This window comes from Platichthys flesus, chromosome 8 (assembly GCF_949316205.1).
Source record: "Platichthys flesus chromosome 8, fPlaFle2.1, whole genome shotgun sequence".
Classification (NCBI taxonomy): Eukaryota; Metazoa; Chordata; class Actinopteri; order Pleuronectiformes; family Pleuronectidae; genus Platichthys; species Platichthys flesus.
This window is the reverse complement of record NC_084952.1, coordinates 18,922,622-18,942,468: the sequence shown is the minus strand read 5'-3', so window position 1 is coordinate 18,942,468 and position 19,847 is coordinate 18,922,622. Positions and strand designations below refer to the sequence as shown.

At 40.2% G+C, this 19,847-nt stretch overlaps 2 protein-coding genes across 2 annotated transcripts; one reads left to right on the top strand and one right to left on the bottom strand.

Annotated features, from left to right (window-relative positions):
• Nucleotides 1–1,131: 1,131 nt before the first annotated feature.
• Nucleotides 1,132–6,255, bottom strand: sybl1 (synaptobrevin-like 1). The gene is made up of 8 exons (XM_062394008.1): nucleotides 6,066–6,255; nucleotides 5,579–5,756; nucleotides 4,560–4,617; nucleotides 3,315–3,452; nucleotides 3,082–3,172; nucleotides 2,628–2,695; nucleotides 2,453–2,545; nucleotides 1,132–1,886 (listed from the first exon to the last, which is right to left on the bottom strand). Exons 2-8 carry the CDS (start codon nucleotides 5,722–5,724, stop codon nucleotides 1,821–1,823), a joined length of 660 nt encoding a protein of 219 aa, XP_062249992.1. The 5' UTR covers nucleotides 5,725–5,756; nucleotides 6,066–6,255; the 3' UTR covers nucleotides 1,132–1,820.
• A 557-nt stretch (nucleotides 6,256–6,812) lies between these two features.
• Nucleotides 6,813–12,099, top strand: polr1d (RNA polymerase I and III subunit D). The gene is made up of 5 exons (XM_062394531.1): nucleotides 6,813–6,951; nucleotides 7,525–7,622; nucleotides 7,929–8,005; nucleotides 10,034–10,116; nucleotides 11,822–12,099. The coding sequence occupies exons 1-5, from the start codon at nucleotides 6,913–6,915 to the stop codon at nucleotides 11,867–11,869; spliced, it is 345 nt and encodes a 114-aa protein (XP_062250515.1). The 5' UTR covers nucleotides 6,813–6,912; the 3' UTR covers nucleotides 11,870–12,099.
• The last annotated feature ends 7,748 nt before the right edge of the window (nucleotides 12,100–19,847 follow it).

Below are 19,847 nucleotides of genomic sequence, written 5' to 3'. Positions count from 1 at the left end.
AAAACATCAAGTTTACCTGTGAGGGGAGCGAGCAGCACTGACGGGAGCGCGCCGTTGCTCGGGGGGTGATGAGCAAACACTTTCACCTGTGTCACCTTTTCTCCCACAGCACCCTCAGCGAAGCGGTCAGCTGTCAATCAAACAGCGCACTGATCAAACTGTACACACACACACACACACACTAACATCTTTCAGTCTCTACTGGGATGAGAGTAAACCCAGACCCAACTTGCTTCTTGTGACAGCACATCTTATAATCACTGGATGTGGAGTTTTAGACCAGTCCCCTAAACTGTTGTCATCCAGATCCAAGGATTCATATTTGGGAAATCAACGAAAATGTAAAAAAAATGGAATTACAAATTAAAAAAAAGTGATATTGCAACGTTAAAGGGAGAACAACTTGTTTTCCTGAATGCATCCCCTGATCTGGATTCACACAAAATGATTAGCTTCCTCCTTAAGCCCCACCTCTTATCAAAAATTTATGGAAATTGAGTTTATTTTCAGATCACAATTTGTGTCATAGGGCTTGACAATGTGTGACATGCTCTGTTCTTAACCCTCATCAAGAGTAAGGTGAAACTACCAAAATAACACTGTAACATGTGTGAGGGATCCCTCTCTCAGGACAGACAGATGTGCAATAGACGCTGCGTGTAACTGAGGACATCAGAAAGATAAGGGTATTTACAACATTGATTTTGAAGAAACAGTTTCTAACATAATGGAAAAGTGTGTCAATGATTAACAAACAAACAAATGCAGATGTTAACAACCTCCCTGGCGGATGTTTATATAACAAAAGATTTAGCTCCAGTGGAAATAAAAGCCAAACATTTAGCTTTCTATCTGTACAGATCGACAAGTTGATATCATCAGAGTTTATTATTTTAAATCTGAATTTACAATAATTAAATAATTACATGATTATATAAACCATATGATGCCAGGAAGCAAATCTATGTACAATGTAAAAAGTGCATTGTGTTAACAGAAAAAACATATGAGAATCCTAGTAAAACGAAAAAAAAAGGCAAATCAAGCCTCAAATCCATGGGTGGGAAAAAGGAACTAACTTTCTCAATAACTCGGTCTTGACTGAACCCTCAGGTCTCAGAATCAGTAATGTGAATCAAATGTAAAATGTTTATTTGTATGATCATATCTGGTTTTGTACAGACATTTAGAAGATACTACTGTGCTTGGTACTTAAAACATGTAAATCAGGATCTCTGTATACGGCATCAGGTTTGTCAAACAAACAAAAAATAGTTTTCAGTTATATGACCGGACACTGTAATGTAACTTGCTACTTTCACGTCCCACGTCTCTCATTGTCATCAAATTAAACAAAGGGAAATAACCAAGTAATCTCTGCTATCTTTGTTGTTTGTTGTGATTCTGGCATTAGTCTCAATGGATTAAAGGACATAGATCGGTGCAGGACAGTATCACAGACTGATACATGAGGCCACTAAGTGCATAAGACAGGATGAACATACCAGACAAGAATAAGACAAGATTATTGTTCCGCATGAGTTTGAGGCCACATGGCTGCTGTCCATACGTGTGAGTAAGAGGTGGGACTCCCTCTCCAGCAGGTGAGTCAATGTGCACGCTCTCAAAGGGGGGGTGGGGGGGATGCAGGAGGAGGAGCAGCAGCATGTGTCTTCCACGGATGATGAAGCTTAAGGGGGAAAGCAAGGAAAGCTGTGTTTCCTTTTGTGTCCATTAGCAGGCAGAGTTGAACAGGCGGTTTCCCCTCCTCGTCCTTTGTTTCCCCTCTATCTCCCTCTTTTTCTGTCCCTACTCTCCTCTCATTTGACACACGTCTGCCAGCGGAGGCCTCCACAGGCAGCAGAGACAATACAGTAAAGGACAACCTGAAAAGAGCACAAGGACAAAGTTCACTTCCTGCACAATTGTCTGATTGATCACATAGTGAGCGATACAGGAGAAACTCCCAACAGTCAATCTTAAAGAATGCTGACAAGCTTTTCCAAGCCTTGTTGACACTGCAAGTTGCCAGATTCGCAGTTGCTTATCGTCAAATTTTGCAAAACACGGACAAAAGCAACTGCTCGGTCCTCGATTGACAGTCGCTAATCACTGTGTGAACTCTTCAAAGTTCTCTGAAAGTCGTGTATTGTGAACATCGCCGTTATAGGAGAGAACAATTCATGCTGAGTTTTCAGTCAAACAATTATCTGAAGTAAATTCCAGGGGGTTTTACAGGAGCCTTATGTTCATCATATTTGAAAAGGAAAACGGTAGCAGCTAATCTGGTTTTACTTTTTAAGGTCATGAAAAAAATAAGCAACGTTTCCACTTTTGTGCATTTTCTCAACACGAGGGCGCTTAATTAATAATCCACCCCCCTTAGATAAACAATTACACTGCCTTGTAGCAAATAACCTTCTTACCAATTATCATTACTGTTCGTACTCACCAGGCTCACCAGCACGATGACCAGAGTCAGCTTGAGGTTCTTCATACACATGGCTCGTGCAAGGTTGCGACTCGTCGTCTTGAATGTGACCGACTGAAAAAGGACAGAGAGAAAAATAACATCAGTGCCAAATTAAATGTATCAAATAGGACTAAACCGTGGGATCGAAACTCACTGAATCAACCAGATTTTCTGTCTTGTCAATCAGCAGCTCCAGCCTCTCTCCTCTCTGGGCTACCAAGTCTGTAAAAAGACAGAGTCAGCTTCACTTGGGATGCACAAAAGGTCCAGCATAATTAGATTTGTGTCAAATTGTGGTGTAAATTGGACAGACAGCTAAGACAGTGGTCCTACAGCGTGTATTAAAATATTGTAAAATTTCCATTTTTATTTTAACCATAACATTTGCTTTGGGCATGATGGCCACGAATACCAGGGCTGCGCTGGCACAGTATGATGAAGATGTCAATGATTGCTCCACATCACGTGCATCCAGTGGAATTTCAGTCTAAATAACAACCTTTTTCTGATTCAGTTAAATAATCACATTAGACAAGTAATTCTGATATCATCTTATAACTCAAATCAAATTAGGCCTCTGTGTATGAAGACACCCATGAGCAGCTGACCTATGTTGCGGACCATAATGCCCTTCAGGTCATCCACTTGCAACTGACTCTCGGTCAGACGATCAGATCCGCGTGGGTCTGAGTGGTGTTTCTATAGAGAAATAAAAATGGAGAGAAGTTGAGGAAGATAAGAAAATGAAAAGTGGACTTAACTGTATATGTATTATATTCATTATAGACTACAGAAGAGAAGAAGTCACAGAGCTTCATATGCTGACTCTCGTCATACTTACCATCTGAGCTGCCATTGCTGAGGAGAACTCGCTGTTCATGGCGTACGGCAGCGCTGTTTGTGCTCGAGACCCGTATGTGGTCTGGAAACGCTTCTTGACTTCACTGAGGAAGCTGAATGCACGTGATCTCTCAAAGTCCTTTGACACACAATAAATAAATATACAAAAATCAGGAACACACACTAATCTAACAATCTAATGAAATAAACATTGACTTTTTTTGAGATTCTTACAATGTATCTGAGCGGACTGCTGATGTTACTTTTGTTTAAGGCCAAATTTTAAAAAAAAATGTAGATTGGGTGAACCTTACATAATAATACTAATATTACTACTACTTTTACATCTACTACAACTAATATTACTACTATTAATAATAATAATAATATTAAAGATAATTTATATTTATTTATAAAGCACTTTTCAAAACCCAGTTTCAGAGTGCTTTATGTTGAAACAGGATTAAAACAAATTCGATCAGGGATAATAAGATCAGGAAATGAATTCATAAAGTAATAAAACAATCAAATACAGCATTAAAGCAATAACAAATGTAAGTTAAACAAAATTGTGTGCTGGGATTGATAAATGGCTTGTGTAAAAAGGATTTAAAAATAAGATTGATTATGCAGCATTGGATCCCCGGGCAGGGAGTTCCAGAGCTGAGGAACAAAACTGCTTGTTCACTCTGTCTTAAGCCAGGATTTAGTAACAGCCAACAAAGCCCTGGCGAACGCTCGACTCTGGCTCTGGCTCTTAAGGGAGCAGTATTTTACTAATGTATCTGACTCAGCCCCCAGTGCTTTTTAGTGCTTTAAAAGGTGATCTTCATGAAGTGCTTTTAAGCTGATCAGCAAAAATCTTAAAACCACTTCTGAAACTGAGGAGAGGATAAGACAACGGTGATGCTATCTTGTCTTATAGTACTCGATACAAGCCGAGGGTGTTTTGAACCTGCTTTAGGCGTGAGGTATTTTTATTGCTCCACAATCAATTGCACAAATCTAATCATGATGAAATAAAAAAAACGATTTGGCCTCTTTTCATATAATCTGCAGGTCCTGACAGCAGTGACACTGCTTTTATTGAAGTAAAGTTATATACTTGTCATTTCTCAAAGTGGCTAGAGCATATATTCACGTCTGTTGTTATGGATAAACTTTCTTGATTAAATCCTGCCCATTTCTGTCATTTCAAGGGACCTTGATCATTTACAGGTGGCCTTTTTTCCAATTGTATACTTACATCATCAGTGATACACAGGTATATGATTCTGTCATGGCAGATGTAATGGAAGAGATAGCTAGGGGGGAAAAAAATAAAAAAATGTCAACATGAAATATATTCGATTAAAAGCAAACAGTAGAATTTTAATCGGTTTTATAGGCACCATAATTTATATGCACTATAACATGTCTCAAGGATCATAAACCAGGAGTAAACAGCAGTAAAGAGGCTGTAAATCTAAATGGCACTGGTATTTTACTCTGTCTGCTGCCAAGTTATTTGAATAATAACTGAATTGTGTCCTTTAGGCATGTGATGCCACTTCACTATGTTAAACTGTTTAACATAGTGAATTCCCATGGCTGAACTTCTTTGACCTTTCTGTGATTTCTTTTTTAGTGATCTGGCTCAGTCCAAGTAGTACATCTTTGCACGTTTCTGACATTACTGTTCCATGGACAGACTGGTTAGGTTCACTGTATAACCACTCATCACCTTCTCCAGTCCTCTAAATTTAGAGTGTTTTGTAAACAATCTTTTTTCTTCACCTAAGAAATTGTGTTAAAAATTAGACAGACAACAATGTTGGATTTCAGGAGGTAAAACACAATTATTTGGCCAGAAATACCTTGGTGTCTGAAGTGTTTCAAAGGGGTCAAAATATAAATGATTGTGGAGTAGAACCTGCTAGTACATTGTGTTAACACATACTGGACATAATCTAAATACATACATAATTAACTGTGTGAACCAATGACAAGTGTAGACCATGTTATGTGTATGTGCATATTGTCAACAATCGTTCCTAGGGAACCTCTGCTGGGTAGTAGATCTGCCCGAGCCCTGTGTATAGCATTCTGGTTAAATCTGTGACTGTATACGTGCTGCACTTTATGCAACTGTATACACATATGGGATCAGACCAGCATTGTTACAAATCTGCACGTGAGTAACTTAGATCAAGTTGGTCCGCAGTAGTCGTATGACTGTTGTGTAATGTGTGTGTAGGTGTGTATGGACGTGTGCGCTCGTCCTACCTGCCGTGGCTGTAAGTCAGCTTGTTATTCTCGGAGGGGATTTTGGCTAAGATCTGCTCAGTCACCTCCAGGAAGTTCCCACCACACCACGCATTCTTGGCCAGGATGGTGGTTCCACGAGCCACCACAGCAAACAGGATTGCCATGGCAACAGCTGGGATTTCCGCTCCAATACTCACTGACAGAAGTTAGATGTTAGATGTTAGCCAGCAGGAAGGAGCAAATAAACACAGACATTTATGGAAAAACTCAGTGACTAGTATCCACTTAATCAATACAGTCTACAAGGTCCAGTAGCCAGCAAACAGCCACGAGAAACGAAAACGAAAGATATATTAACGATGGCAGGAAAAATAGCTAGCTAGCTAATGATGTTGTTGAGCAATGCAGATAAAACGGTAGATGAGTGTTTAACACAGCAACACGTGACGTTTGTGTACAGGAAGCTGACGCAGTTAGTAGTGACGTGTGATAATAAATTCGATACCTTGATGGGTCAACCCTGTTCAAAGCCGCTCATTTAGCGCAAATTCCGACATCTAAAGACGGTTCAGCTGCTAGCGAGCTAGCTAATCCCCTCCGAGTGACTTCTGCTTGGCAAAATCGCCCAGACGTCCACACAGGAAGCCAATCACTCTGCTGCTGGGTAATGTAGTTCGCACCACCTCTCTTACCCGTCTCACTCTATTACGCTCGCTTCACCTCCACAAATACAAGTTATTCTACTTCCTGTTATGTCGTGTTGACGTCACATGTTTTCATACTGACGCTCGGTTATGGCGCCTTCAGGGTACTTCAGCCCTGGCTTTTGTCTGACAGGCAAACATCACCCTACATTTGATAAATAGGCGCTTATACATTACTTCACAATTCAAATCTCTGGGGGAGAAATTAATTACTAAGATAAATGTTTTATTTTGAAAGTAAATGTATGTTGGTTAGTTGTTTTTATATTTGCATAAAATAGCTGCTTTATCTGTCAATCTTTTACATCCAGATCAATAAAGTCAGCCAAGACTGTCATCCAGATTCACTTTTTTTCTTTCATTAAAAACTTATATCGAATAGACTTTCATCAGGTTTTCCACATATCTAATATCTAAAATCTATTGACTTCTATCAGCCACTACTGTGCATCTCATGCTAATATTCTTATACATATAAATATTTTGTGTTTACTGTCATAACTATTACACGTTTAGATCAATATTAACGAACAGAAACCGTACGTGAGGTACAAACTCACGTTGCGCCTCCTCTTGCCTGTCAGACAGCGATCAGGGTGAAACTCATACCCCCTTTAGTTTGGACGGGCTGAGTAGGGATGTGAAAGCATGGCTGCTGAAGGCGAAAAGAAACCGGTGCTGGAAATGGTAACAAGCGAAAATCCTTTATGTATTCATGCTAATAATGTTGACAGCTAACATTGTATTGTTGTTGTTTAACACGGTCTGTACAAAATGTCAGGTTAAAGCAGCATAATGACCACGTTCAAAATCCTCACGTGGGGAGCTCCAATATGAGAAGACTTGGGATTCCACCTGTACTAAAGTTTAAACAAAACTAATCCTCTTATCGTAAATACAAGCTGATCTATGAACACGTCTGATGAGTGGTGTTATGTAGAGTTATAATTGATCTGTTACGTGAATCAGTCTATCTACCAGACATCTGCTTCCTTCTCAGTCCATAGCTGACTCACTGTTTGTCCACTAGGGGGCAGTCTTGCTCAAGCCGTGCCTCTGTCAGCATTTAGTTCAGCATTTAGCTAAACTGACTCTTGTCACTGTGCATCAGTCAGATACATGTTTAATTTATTGCCATTGCCAAATAGTTTCCTCTCAGTGTGACTAATTCTCCTTATCCTAAGGAAGGTGTGTGTTGGTGTTTCCACCTGTTCAGGGTTGCATGTGTGATGTTTTAATCAATGTTATTTTGTGGTCTAGGTCCAAGCTGATGGAGCTGATGAGGGCTGTGTGACGTTTGTGCTGCACGAGGAAGACCACACGCTGGGCAACTCCCTAAGATACATGATCATGAAAAGGTGAGTCAGTGTTTTAACAAACCGTTGCTTGTCATGTCACGGCCATCACATTTGACCTCTTTTTCTCCTTCAAAAACATATGCACCACCTCCCTCTGTCGCATGCATCACATTTGAAGCCCAAACACTGTGACTGATTTTTCCACTTGCTCTCTCTCTCTCTCTCTCTCTCTCTCTCTCTCTTTGTACTGTCAGTTAGAGGTCAGCTGGGATTAATTGATGCTGGAAAAATGATGCCTCCACCCATTTCAAGCCAACCATCGATAATGATAACAAATCTCACTTTCACCTTCCTGTTTTTCATTAGTGTGGATGTGGACTTTTGCGGCTACACCATCACCCACCCCTCTGAGAGCAAGATCAACTTTCGGATTCAGACACGAGGTGAGAGGAGCCATTCGCACAGCCATCACGTCATCCAACAACAAACCAGGCTTATTCATGCGTGCAATTTTTGTGTGTCCGACAGCTTGAGAATTATTATTTCTGGAACCGTCTTGCAAACACTTAAACTTTTAATTAGAGTCTGGTGCTTTCACTTTGTTCATTGAGCAGCACAGGAAAAAGCCAGTTTGGGACACGCATGCACATAGACCCTGCTGCTCTCATCCGCAGAGGACTATAACCACTTGCTTTGTTAGAAAACAACAAAGTGCCAATAGAAAGCAGCAGCCGCATCACATGAAAGGAGTCTGCAGGACGGAGACAACAACTTGTTTGTTGTTGTTGAACTAAGTTCCAGCATGCCTGGAGGATCATTCCTAACTGTTTCATCACAGCAAGACACAATTACCTTTCAGTCACCAGGAAAAATCCAGGCTCCTACTGTGCGTTGACATTTTCGGCTGTAATTACTTCCACCAAGGAAGTTGTGCTATTACCTGAGTCTGTCCATCATACCAGAAACCTCACTGTCGCTGTGAACAACAGACCACCACTGCGTGCAGCAGGTCTGCGTCACGAGCCGCTCATGCAGGCAGTGGGGCCCTGGCTGGATGTAAGGGTTATTGTTTTTTGTCCTTAGCATGAGACTGTCCCATGGTGGTAGCTGTGCAGAGCATTCATTCTGTTGGAGACCTTTCCATATGTCCAGAAGCCGGTCACAAGCATTTTGCCCCCCAGCCTGCATGGCTTTGATGACATAAGCAGTTTTCAGACATGGAATCGTCTGAGTGATTGTTGGGTCCGACACAAAAACAGGAAAATATCTCGGGGTAGAGCACGCAGCAGGCAGGACATGATGTATACATTAGGGCATCTTCTAAATTAATTGCTCCTCTTTTTCATCCTGACATATTTTAATTTCTCCAGTTTGTGTCTGTTTCGTGTTAGAAATGTCATAATCTCACCAACTTGCTAACTGTGACTTTTCCAAAATTCTCATTCTGCTTTTTCACATGACTTTGCTTTGACATGCAACTAGGGGGGCTGGCAGGAAGAACTCCTGAAACTATCTGCAGCAACTCACTCAGATATTTGCATTCTCACATACAGGCCCCCACTGGAAAATTTCTGGAAAATGTCCGAACTTTGGTGCATGTCTGAAAGCAGCTTTAATTGGCCTTCGCTTGCAGAAGGATTCCAACTGTGGACTCTTGTGCCTTAAGGCTTTTTGAGCTGATCTCAGCTGCCATGACTATCTCGCCCTTCTGCAGCTGTTGATGTTCCAACACGGAAATATCACAAATTATGTTGTTGGGAAGGTGTAACATTTTCAATGGGGAGTATTGTAGAATTCACTCCTTCGACAAGGGTCTTGTTGGCTTTCTTCAATTGGTGAGCGATGGATAAGAAGAACCATGTGTGGTTAACATAAGTTTACTGCCACCTGTTCGAGAAACGCAAGTCTCCTCCTCAGATCCACATTCATCTCCTATTCAGATTGGTTCCTGATGGCTTTCATTGGGGATTCTGGTGTTTGTCGGCCTTGACGCACTGCAGGTCCGCCCATTTGGCATCATCTATGAGGACCTAGTAATTCCTCCGCCTGTGTAGACCTTCTCCCTGCAGCGCTTTGGGACATCCTCTCAAAATGTCCACACTGCTAGAAAATAATTTATGGATCTTGATGTTAAAATAATCAGACATTTACGATGTTGAGATTTGTGAGTTTGTACAATTTGGTGCAGATGATTATCTTGTTCTTCCTTTTTCCTTTTACACACCGACGTGTAGAATTGGCCTTCGGGAAGGTTTGTGCTCCACTGATTGCTCATTATGTTTCCCCACCATGACCGCAGTGAAAATGGGCACAAGCTTAGAAGTCGTTAATCTTCATTAATTTCGTTCATTTTTGCAAATAGATAAATAACTTGTTAACATAGTGAAGATAAAATATGACTTGCCTCATTTTGTACTTACTTTTAATTAATGGTGGCAGTGTTATCATGAGGTATCTGCTGTGTGTTTCAGGGGGCGTTGCAGCAACAGAGCCTCTGCGGAGAGGTCTGAATGAGCTCAATGATGTTTGTCAGCATGTTCTCAACACCTTCCAGGTAAGCTTGTGTGTCCATGTGGAACAATGACCCTGTTCAGACCTGCTATTAAGATCCATCCTGAAAGATCCAATCACAAATGTTCAGCTCTTTCTTAGTTTGTCAGGTTACACCATTGAAATTCATCCTGAATGTGTCTCCTATGACAACTTGTGATTGGATCTCAATTCCCCGCTTAATATGCCCTTAATAAGCCACCGGTGTCTAGGAGGGCCTGAATGAATCATGAGTGGCACTTAGCTCTGTTATGAAAACAAAACAAAAGAGTCTTTATGTGGTCATCACAGAAGTGGGGTAATTTCTGCATCACTGCATCGATGAAAAGACAAAACATGTATTGCGCTGATTCCGGATCAGGACAGACACACATTGACACACACAGGCTGCAGACAGGTGATACATACCTCCTGCTTTGTCCTGTTTGTCCAGGAACATACATTTTAATTCAGCAGGTTTTTATAAAGATCAGCTCTCAGTGTGAGTGATTAGAAAAGAGTAACAGTAACAGTTTTTTAAAAGCAAAAATCATGAGGCTAGTGAAGATACATACCTGTATGAGTCAATTAATTCCACAAATGAATCATCCCACGTTAACGCATTCATTTTTACAGCCCTAGTAATGATACTTTCATGAGTTATTGTAAAACTGTAGTGGGTCAGAGGAATTCAATCTTGGAACCCATCAGCTATCATCTGACGATGAATTTGCCTCTGGAGCCAAAATCCAATATTTTGGGGCGTCCAAGATTCTTTTATCATACCAGTTGGATGTTTCTCCACATAAAAAAAATGTTTGTAGGTTTTTTAGGTCCAGATGACATTTTGGCTCATCTCTATTAACAGCTATCTGCATATGAATGCAGATAAAATAAAAAGATAGCAGATGCATTTCGGTCAATGTGTTCCGTCTCCTTTGCTCTCCACGTGGACTGCTAACTGTGAGTAACCAAAGCCTGCTCAAACGTAATTGGTCAAACTAGAATCAGAAAACAGAAAAGTGACAGCTTTAAATTGTTATTCCTTGCTTACAGATTCTGGAAATTCACATGTAGAATCTGTTTGTAGAGATAAGAGGATGTCAGCTGAATAGGATTCTTGTGGATCCATGTGGCCCAGGACACATTTGTGTTCACAAAGCAAAAGAATATGGTCGCATACATTCGAGTGTGAGTGATCAGACCTCAGTATGCACCAAGGACACATTTGGGTCGGTTCACACATGTACTGCATGGACTTGATATTGATATTGATTTGTCGGCCAGTTTCAGTTCAAACAGAAAAGCTTAAGTACACATTATTATATATATATGTATCAGCTTTAGTGTAATTTTCATTTAAGTAGCTGCAGCTGCTCGGCTTTGACCCATTTACAGTGTGTTAACTGGATGACAGCTGATGTTTCACAGTATATGGAAGACTTTAGTCAGCAGCTGAAGCCTCATTTTCTGTGCCCATCACCGGGCTCCTTAAACAGAATATGACCCGGGCTCCGACCTCCTTGCAGAGGAAGACAAGCAAGATGTGAACTTTAATTTTCACATATGGAATAATATTATTTTCGTGTGGGATACATGAAGAAACCCTGGCTCATATGCTGCTCTTATAAACGGGTCCCTTTGTGAAAGGCGATTGTAAGAGTTTATGTAACATTCTCCGTGTTGTTTCAGCTCCAACTCTTACGACATGTTCTTTTATTTTGTTCCAGGGGAGAGTTAATGAGTTCAAAGAGAGGGAGGAGCCACCCATGGAATGAAGAGGATCACGTATGTGCGACTGTGGAGCTCTCCCGAATTGTAAAAAAAAATGACTTACTTTGATATTTCCCCTTTTATGTTTTGTTTACTAGCTAGAGGACGGTATGACACGTTCTTCCACCTATTGAACTAGTTCACAGGTCACATTCAAACAGTTGTACAGTTTTCTTTTTTAATCCGCTGAAATGATTTTGATTTATAATAAATGTGTGTACTTGTGTTTATCTTACACGAGTTGTTGTAATTATTCGTGACACAAACATTAAACTAAGTCAACAAAACCTTTGTGGGATTTCATGGACCGCTTTTACGACACCAATAAAATAACTCAGCCGTTCGACCCATGCTATAATATTTAGTTTTATCAATTTTTTTAAAAATAATTTAGGGTTGAATGTCAACAGTTAACACAATCATCTTTAGTAAGATATATTCCCACACTGATCCAGGGGGTGGTTTATCATATAAAGCTAGGGTTTGTAATCCTTGAAAATATATAGCCAATGCGTCTCACCCCCTCCAAAACAGGAACGCTAGCCAATCTTTTCATTCAGTCCAGATAAAATGATTGGTTGTGCAAGGGCCAAATAAAAAGTCCTTATAAATAAGGTTTCTGGCACAAGCCTTCTCCATTGCTTTTCCAGTAGCTAAACCCAATATTCCTTATATAGTTCTGTTCATATTTAGATGTCGAAATTAGAAGCTAAAATAAAATGTTAATCCTGATTTAAAGAAATCTCTGTAATGCTTATCATACCCAATTCTGTTTCAATCTTAGGACAAAATGTATTGAAGACCGAAACAATAGGCTAGTCACAGTTCTTCCAGCAGCTGGATGAGCCCCAGTGTTGAGACTTCCGATCAGGTCAGTGCCGCTGGGATGAGTCGAAAGTGGAAAACAGGGCAGTAGTCATAATAATAATTAAATATTGGGGGGGACATCTGGAAGTTGAGAGACGCCATCTTGTGCACCGGGAGTGTTAGCAGCCACTCATTCTCCCAGTGACCAACAGTAAGTACCAACAAACCCATAAGTTAAAATATGAACATTCTTGTTTTTATCAAGGATTTAAGTGAGTGTCCCCATGTCAAAGAGAAAGGGTGCTGGTGATATTCTGATGTTTTTTGGCTCTCTAAAAACAATAGAAGTGAGTTGAGACCAGTGACAATGAGTCAATGCTTCCTCATGTAATTTTCATAATAATTGCTGATTCATTCCGGGAACATAATGGCCCAAAACACCACCTCTTTACTGATAATATTTCTTTCATGTTCACTGTGGTGTGTTCAGAGTAAAGAGGGAGAGGGAGATAACTTGGTAGCTGCAGGGGGAGCAGGTGACAAGGAGGTGAGTGAGACAAGGAACCAATGGGGATGATGGTAATCAAATAAGTAAATCATACCAGTCTAATCCGAATATACAGACTTGATCAAATATTTAATCGCTTTTTTTGTAAATGTTCTAAATGTACCTTTCAAGTTTTTAATACTCTTATCCACATGGGAATGGATAAGAATGCTTGCTTTATACAAAATTTAGCTTTTTTGCAACAATCCAAAACAAATACAATCACTGTGCAGCGTATTCTTCAGAATACGCTCAAAGGAACTGCATGCTCCAAAAACATGCTGAAAGCAAAACATGGCAAACTCAAGCCCACCGAGATACTACAAATGGGAATATTGACAATGTCAATCAGCCTGCAAGCTATAGCCACCCATTGATCTATCGCTGTTGACAGTTTGTTGCTTGTGGATTTGTCCATGCATGAGGGAGAGGAGAAGAGATGAGAAGAGAAAAAAGAGTGGAGGAGAGGAGAGGAGGAGAAAAGATGACTTCAATAACAAAATACCTGAAAATTCATCTTGTGTGTCAATAATGAGATGTGAGAGTTTGCCCCCCCCCCCCCCCCCCCCCCTTCATGACTACGGTACTTCTTGACTACGGTCTCGGTGGAAAACCCTCATCACACATCTTAAAACAAACATTGATAATGATAACACATATCACTTTCACCTTCCTGTTTTCCATTAGAGTGGATTTGGACCAAAACAGGTGGTGGCCGTTGGTTTCCTGAGAGCCACATAGTGAGCATGTGTTGTAAAATATACTCAAGTTAGGTGCTCTCCATGAGCTGGAGCCTTATAAACTGCTGCAATTCACAATATTTTGTTACTACTTCCTCTGGAATGCAACTGTCTCCTTTCCCATTTTTTTTTTTATGTAGGTGTTATTTTAATCTCCGGAATTCCCCCATATAGTCCTGGAATAATATGAAATATATAAATCTGTCATACAAGCTCGAATAAAACCTTTCTATATGTTGTTTCACCTTTTGACTCTAAACATTGAACTGTTTGGAAAACTTAAAAGAATCTAACGCTTTTCAACATCTGGAAATGCGCAGTGTTCCTGGTTTAAAATACACAGTGTGGGGAGAGGCTGTGATGATCCCATCTCTTTAAGCTCACATCCAAAATTCAAGGTCATGAGAGCCACTTATTTATTCAACACAGTGAGGGCATTAAACCATGAGATTAGTGGATCCTGTTGTGACTTGTTTACATTAGATTTTATCATTTAACTTTGCCTGAGTTGAAGCTGCTCTGGACATGTTCTCTTTAATTTCCTTCTCACTTGATCAGAATTGGACATTTACAAAACATTATTCTCAAGTGGGCGAATACTTGATGTTTCCTTGTACCACATAGCAAATTATCCCATATTTTAATTTGTTTCCAGTTATTTCAACTGGAAGAGTCTGAAACTAATGGAATTCGCTAAACAAATTATAAATTGAATAACTCAATGTCAGGCTAATGTAAACTTATTACAATGCATTATCCTTAATATCTTATAAATCTGTTAAATCAATTGGGATGTTCATTCCTATACATCCTGTAACTTTCAAGTGTCATCAGTCTAGAAAGAAATGTTATGTTCTTGACCTGGAATTTTTATACCAGCAATATTATTCTGAATGATGTCCTCATTAAACGCTTGATAAACTTTGCTGCAGTAATGGATTTATCTTACAGTCCTGTTTGTTCCAAATCAGTTTGATGTGGCTCCATTTATTTCTATATTTGGGCTCAGTGATACAACCCATGCTCAGCAAAGGTTATCTCCTATCTGATAGATCTAGACTTATCATCCGTGGGAGGAGCATTTCAAATGTTTTTGCCAGCATGTGAATCGTATAATCTTAGTTCAGTAATTGATGCCAATAATCTCCACTTTTAAGTTTATTTTTATCCTAGAGCATCATTATGTGGCTCAGCAGATCTGTCAACTCAATCTTGCAGTTCTCCATGGGGGGAAAACCATGTGGTCTGGTTTTTAATTTCCTCAGTTCTAGATTCCCAAAAATCAAAGCTTGTTTTGTGTGTTGGTTAGTTTGTCAGCAGGATTAAGTAAAAACGAATGAACAGATTTCAACAAAACTTGGTCTAATATTAACATTTTGGGTCGGCTGCGGACAAAGGGGTGGATTTGGGGATTTTCTTTACCACTCTCTTCTGTATTGCGAAATAGGACCTTCATTGTGACATTTTTACCAGGTTCATGGGAACTAATTCATGGATGTTGATGAAAACAATCAGGCGTATTCAGTGGGTTGATGAGTTTGAGCTATTTGATGTGGGCCCAAATAAAATTTTTGATTGAGGGGATTTCAATGTGGTTTAATTTCCTGCAACGGAGATTATGGTTTCATCTCCTGCATTGTTTTGTTGGTTTAGATAAGGCTGGATTGGATTTAAAGGGACTGTTGGGCCCTGGCGTTGGTATACATCAGATTGTTTTTGTACAGTTACAACTGATTGTGACATATCTTGTTTGTTGTAGGATCCTTAATTTTATAAAATGTGTTCTCTGCTTTCAAGTAAGTAATTCATCCCTCTGCCACTCATTGTAAAAAACAATGAGTGGCAAATGTGTTTTACAAACATGTCAACTGAGTAAATTTCCTTTAATTTGCTCTTTCACCTGTCAATTTCCATGATTCAGTGTCGAGTAATGTTTGAATTATTTATTATTATGTCTAAATTCAGTTATTTTCTGTGGAGCTCTTTTCTCAATTAGATCAATAGCCTGAACTTTTCCTCCTGCCTTATCCTTGTACGACTCATGAAGCACTGTTTGAGGGATTTCCAGGCCTAAAGTGTGGAGTTTCTCAAACACCAAAATTGCTTTCATCTGTCCTTTGAAACCATGGGTTACGAATGACGAAAGAAGTGGAAGCTAGAATGTCCCCATTAGCAGAGGAATGTGGTGCGTGGGACTCACAGAGCCAAGAAGACAGAGAGGGGAAATGAAGGGAGAGAAGTGTACATAATGAGGTGGTTAATCGTATCCCTCTGTCAGTCTCATGTTCATGCAGCGCTGCGTCTTGTGGACGGACCAGTGTGAAGGAAAAGAGACGCCACGAATCTCCTCTGACAAACCGGTTGCACTATGAGAGGTAATATCTACTCAGGCATGTAATATTAAGTCGGCACTAATTCCTTGTTCTCCTTTCAGAACCGTTCATTAAGTAGTTATTCAGAGTTGGACAAAAAACATTGATACCGCCCTCGTGTGGAGCAGGGAGTTAGCATAACTGGTCTGGTAATGGGGAATGACATATGGGCCCCTGCCTCTGGGATATTGGCCCAGCACGTTTCCCCTGTGCCACTCTGATTTCCTGCTCTATAACCGGTGTCAGTCAAATGCACATTTTAAATTCAAACACATTACCTCTTTGTTGCTGCTTGTGGAGAAAGTGAAAAGGGAGGACCAAGTTTTTAAACTGTGATTGTAAGTACATCTAAAGAGAAGGAAAGCTTATCTACTTATGATCCTTTTAGAGAGTGCACGGTGAAAGTCAGCTTATTGTCCTGTTCACAGAACGCACATGATGTATCGATCAAGACATTGTGTTACTGTTGAATCATATTTTAAAGTGATTTAAGGTTTCTTTGTAACCAAAAGAGTTTAAGAGATTTTGAATTATGTTTAGTCTGTAAAGAAAGTAAACTGTATATTTATCATTGATTAGATACAAAAACGTAACCTTAGGAGAGCTTAAAAAAAACAAATGCAAAGCTTTTTTCCTAAAATGTCACAATGCAATTGAAATATTGAAATATTTACTGGTTTTAGTTATAAATTTCAATATGAAAATGTCTCAATTTAAGTGAAAACTCAGAGAATTCAATAAATCAAACTTGATTTGGAAGAGTACACCCAGTTTGATTTGACATTATCCACTGTCACATTTGGTGATATTAGATCATCTATATCCGAAAGAGTGTGACGAGAGCAGCAGAACCTAAGAGTTTGCTGAATGGAATAAAGATTAACATTTTTAGGAATCAACTTTTACTTGTAAGACCAAGAGTGTGTTGTTTTCATTTCAAGTCACACACATGTAAAAGGTATCCTTGGATCAGCAATGAAGACAGGACTTAAACAGCCAGGAGAAGTGTTGAAAACAGCTTTGCCAAGACACATGAAATTGGAAGATGCTGGCAGCAGGACAGAGATTCCCAAAACTCGCCAAAAGTCTAGAAACACATCACACATGGCCGGAACACTCAAATCATTATGTGTTCAGAAAATCAAGCATTTACAGCAATAGCGGGAAACTGGATCACTGCTGTGACCAAATGGTTTGCGCCTCGCTAGATGTGGTTTTGTTCAAAATGTCTCTGTGTCATTGCGCTCAGAAGCTAGTACCTCGGGGACGTGATGTCGGTGACACTTCAGAGTGTTTACCAGTCTGAATGGGAATTCCTCTGACCTGAATAACATAAAAGAACTTTCCTTTTTTGTCTCATTTTTAAAATATCAGCCTTGATAATTCATTTCATTTAATAATTTTCCATTCGAATGATCGTCAGCCATGACTGCAGTCCGCTCTGCACAGTTAGTGAGCTGTTATGAGAAAAACCACAACAAAGTTGTTCTCTGCTCTATCCCAATTTTCGTTTTTTGTATAACACGAACACTGAACCTCAGAATCCAACCTTTATAAATGACTGGGGCAAAATGAGGAAATAAAATAACCGCTAATAAATAACATTCCCAGCCTTGTTCCAAGAAACGTTTTCACTTTCCAAGAGACAGCAGAACTCAATCAAACGTCTAATTTGTTACATGAACGGATATCAGGTCAGCCAGTAGGAATCAACAGAGGGCAACGTTTTCCAAGTCAGCCTTTCATTCACACACACTTCAGTCTTATACCATCACAGACATGTAAATTATAAAAACAACTCTTTTCAAGGTGCTCCACTGCAAATATTTCACTGTCAATTACCTTGTGACAAATAACTAAGGGAACACTCTATACAGCCCTGGATCTCTGTTTTGTGTCAGACTCTGGCTCTCTCCCAGCAACATGTTGGCTGCTGTCCTCCTCCTCCTCCTCCTCGTCTTGATCTCTTCATTATCTACAGTTCTCTCTCCCTGACCCCCCCCCCCCCCCCGCTGCTTCAGCTGTCACAGCGGCTGAAGCCTGAAAATATTCTAAACTAATTAACTTTACCACGCGTGTTTGCTAGTTTAAAACCATCTTTTAAAAGTTCGTACCTTTTTGACTCTGTAATAAAAATCAAAAATTCACTATGAGGCAAAACACACTGCATCTTAGCTTCACCATCATCATGACTGATTTTTATTTACATCTATTTTTTATGCAACTGTGCTCAAGTTTAACCAGCTGGTGACATTTTGACAAGTCAGTTCATGGCACATGTTTGGTCGGCACATTTGACCGGTCAAGTGTTTCCACAGAACAACAGGGTGACAACTCAAGTTAAGACAAGTTAGATGTGCTTTCAACACATATGTGAACTTTACTGTCAGTGCTGTGATATAATTCAATACATAAGCTGTCTGACATAACCCCAGTGTTGGGTCAACCGCAGACCTTTGCACCTTTTGAAAGGGCCCCCCGGACCAACCTGGGCCTTGGGCCCCGAGTCATGTCTAGCCTTTGACCCACACCGACAGCAAGGTGACATGTTAACAACTTTCTGCGAGGTGTTTCCTGGGCTTCCTTCAGACAGCCAGACATGAGGCTCCAAAGCTCAGTTCCAAGAAGCCGATGGACAGAGATAACCAAGATAACTGCTAAATAAGATATTTATGCTGGTGGGAGGGTGACGGAGCCCATGCAAAGGTTATGATAAGGTGTATTACAGTGTACGCTGACTCGTATCACTAACAAGACATGATGACATAAAAAATGTATATAAACCAACCCAGATTTGTCTAAAGCTGCATCAGTTGAATTTGGAATTTGGGAGAAATGTTCTCATTTCATTGTAGAGCAGAGTACAGAGGATTCATTCCTCACGCCTTTCCTCTCTCTCTCTCTCTCTCTCTCTCTCTCTCTCTCTCTCTCTCTCTCTCTCTCTCTCTCTCTCTCTCTCTCTCTCTCTCTCACAAAACACTGACATCAGACCCTTCTTCCTCTTCTCCACGTTCACACTCTGAATCAATCCATGGTCATGTGCAAGAAAAAAGGGTTGTTATGCTTTTCCCAACACAGAAGAGGGATTGTTGGCAAAGTTGCTGTTCAAAACTGACTTAATCGTGAAAGTGGACAGTTTTTATCTTGATTCTTTGGCTGCCGCTGGATCATTTGCTGCTTCAAAAGAATTTGCTATGAGGCCTGAAGACCGTATGGACCGGAAGAATAAATAAAACATACTTGTGTAAACACACATGGGAAAGCTGAACAGTCCGATCAGTGATGTGCAGCGTGAGAGGGTCAGGGAGGGAGAGCTGTTGAAAACAAAGAGAGAGATGTGGGGGTGGAGGATGAGGAGTTACTTATTTGTCAGGTACTTGGCAATTAAAGCATTTGTAGTGGAGCCCCCGCTTCATGGTATTAATTAATAAGTTAAACCTGTGACCGTGTCGGTATTTGAGATAAGGATGGGTGGGAGGCAGTGCTGGAAGTGGATCAGGGGCCTCATTTACAACTT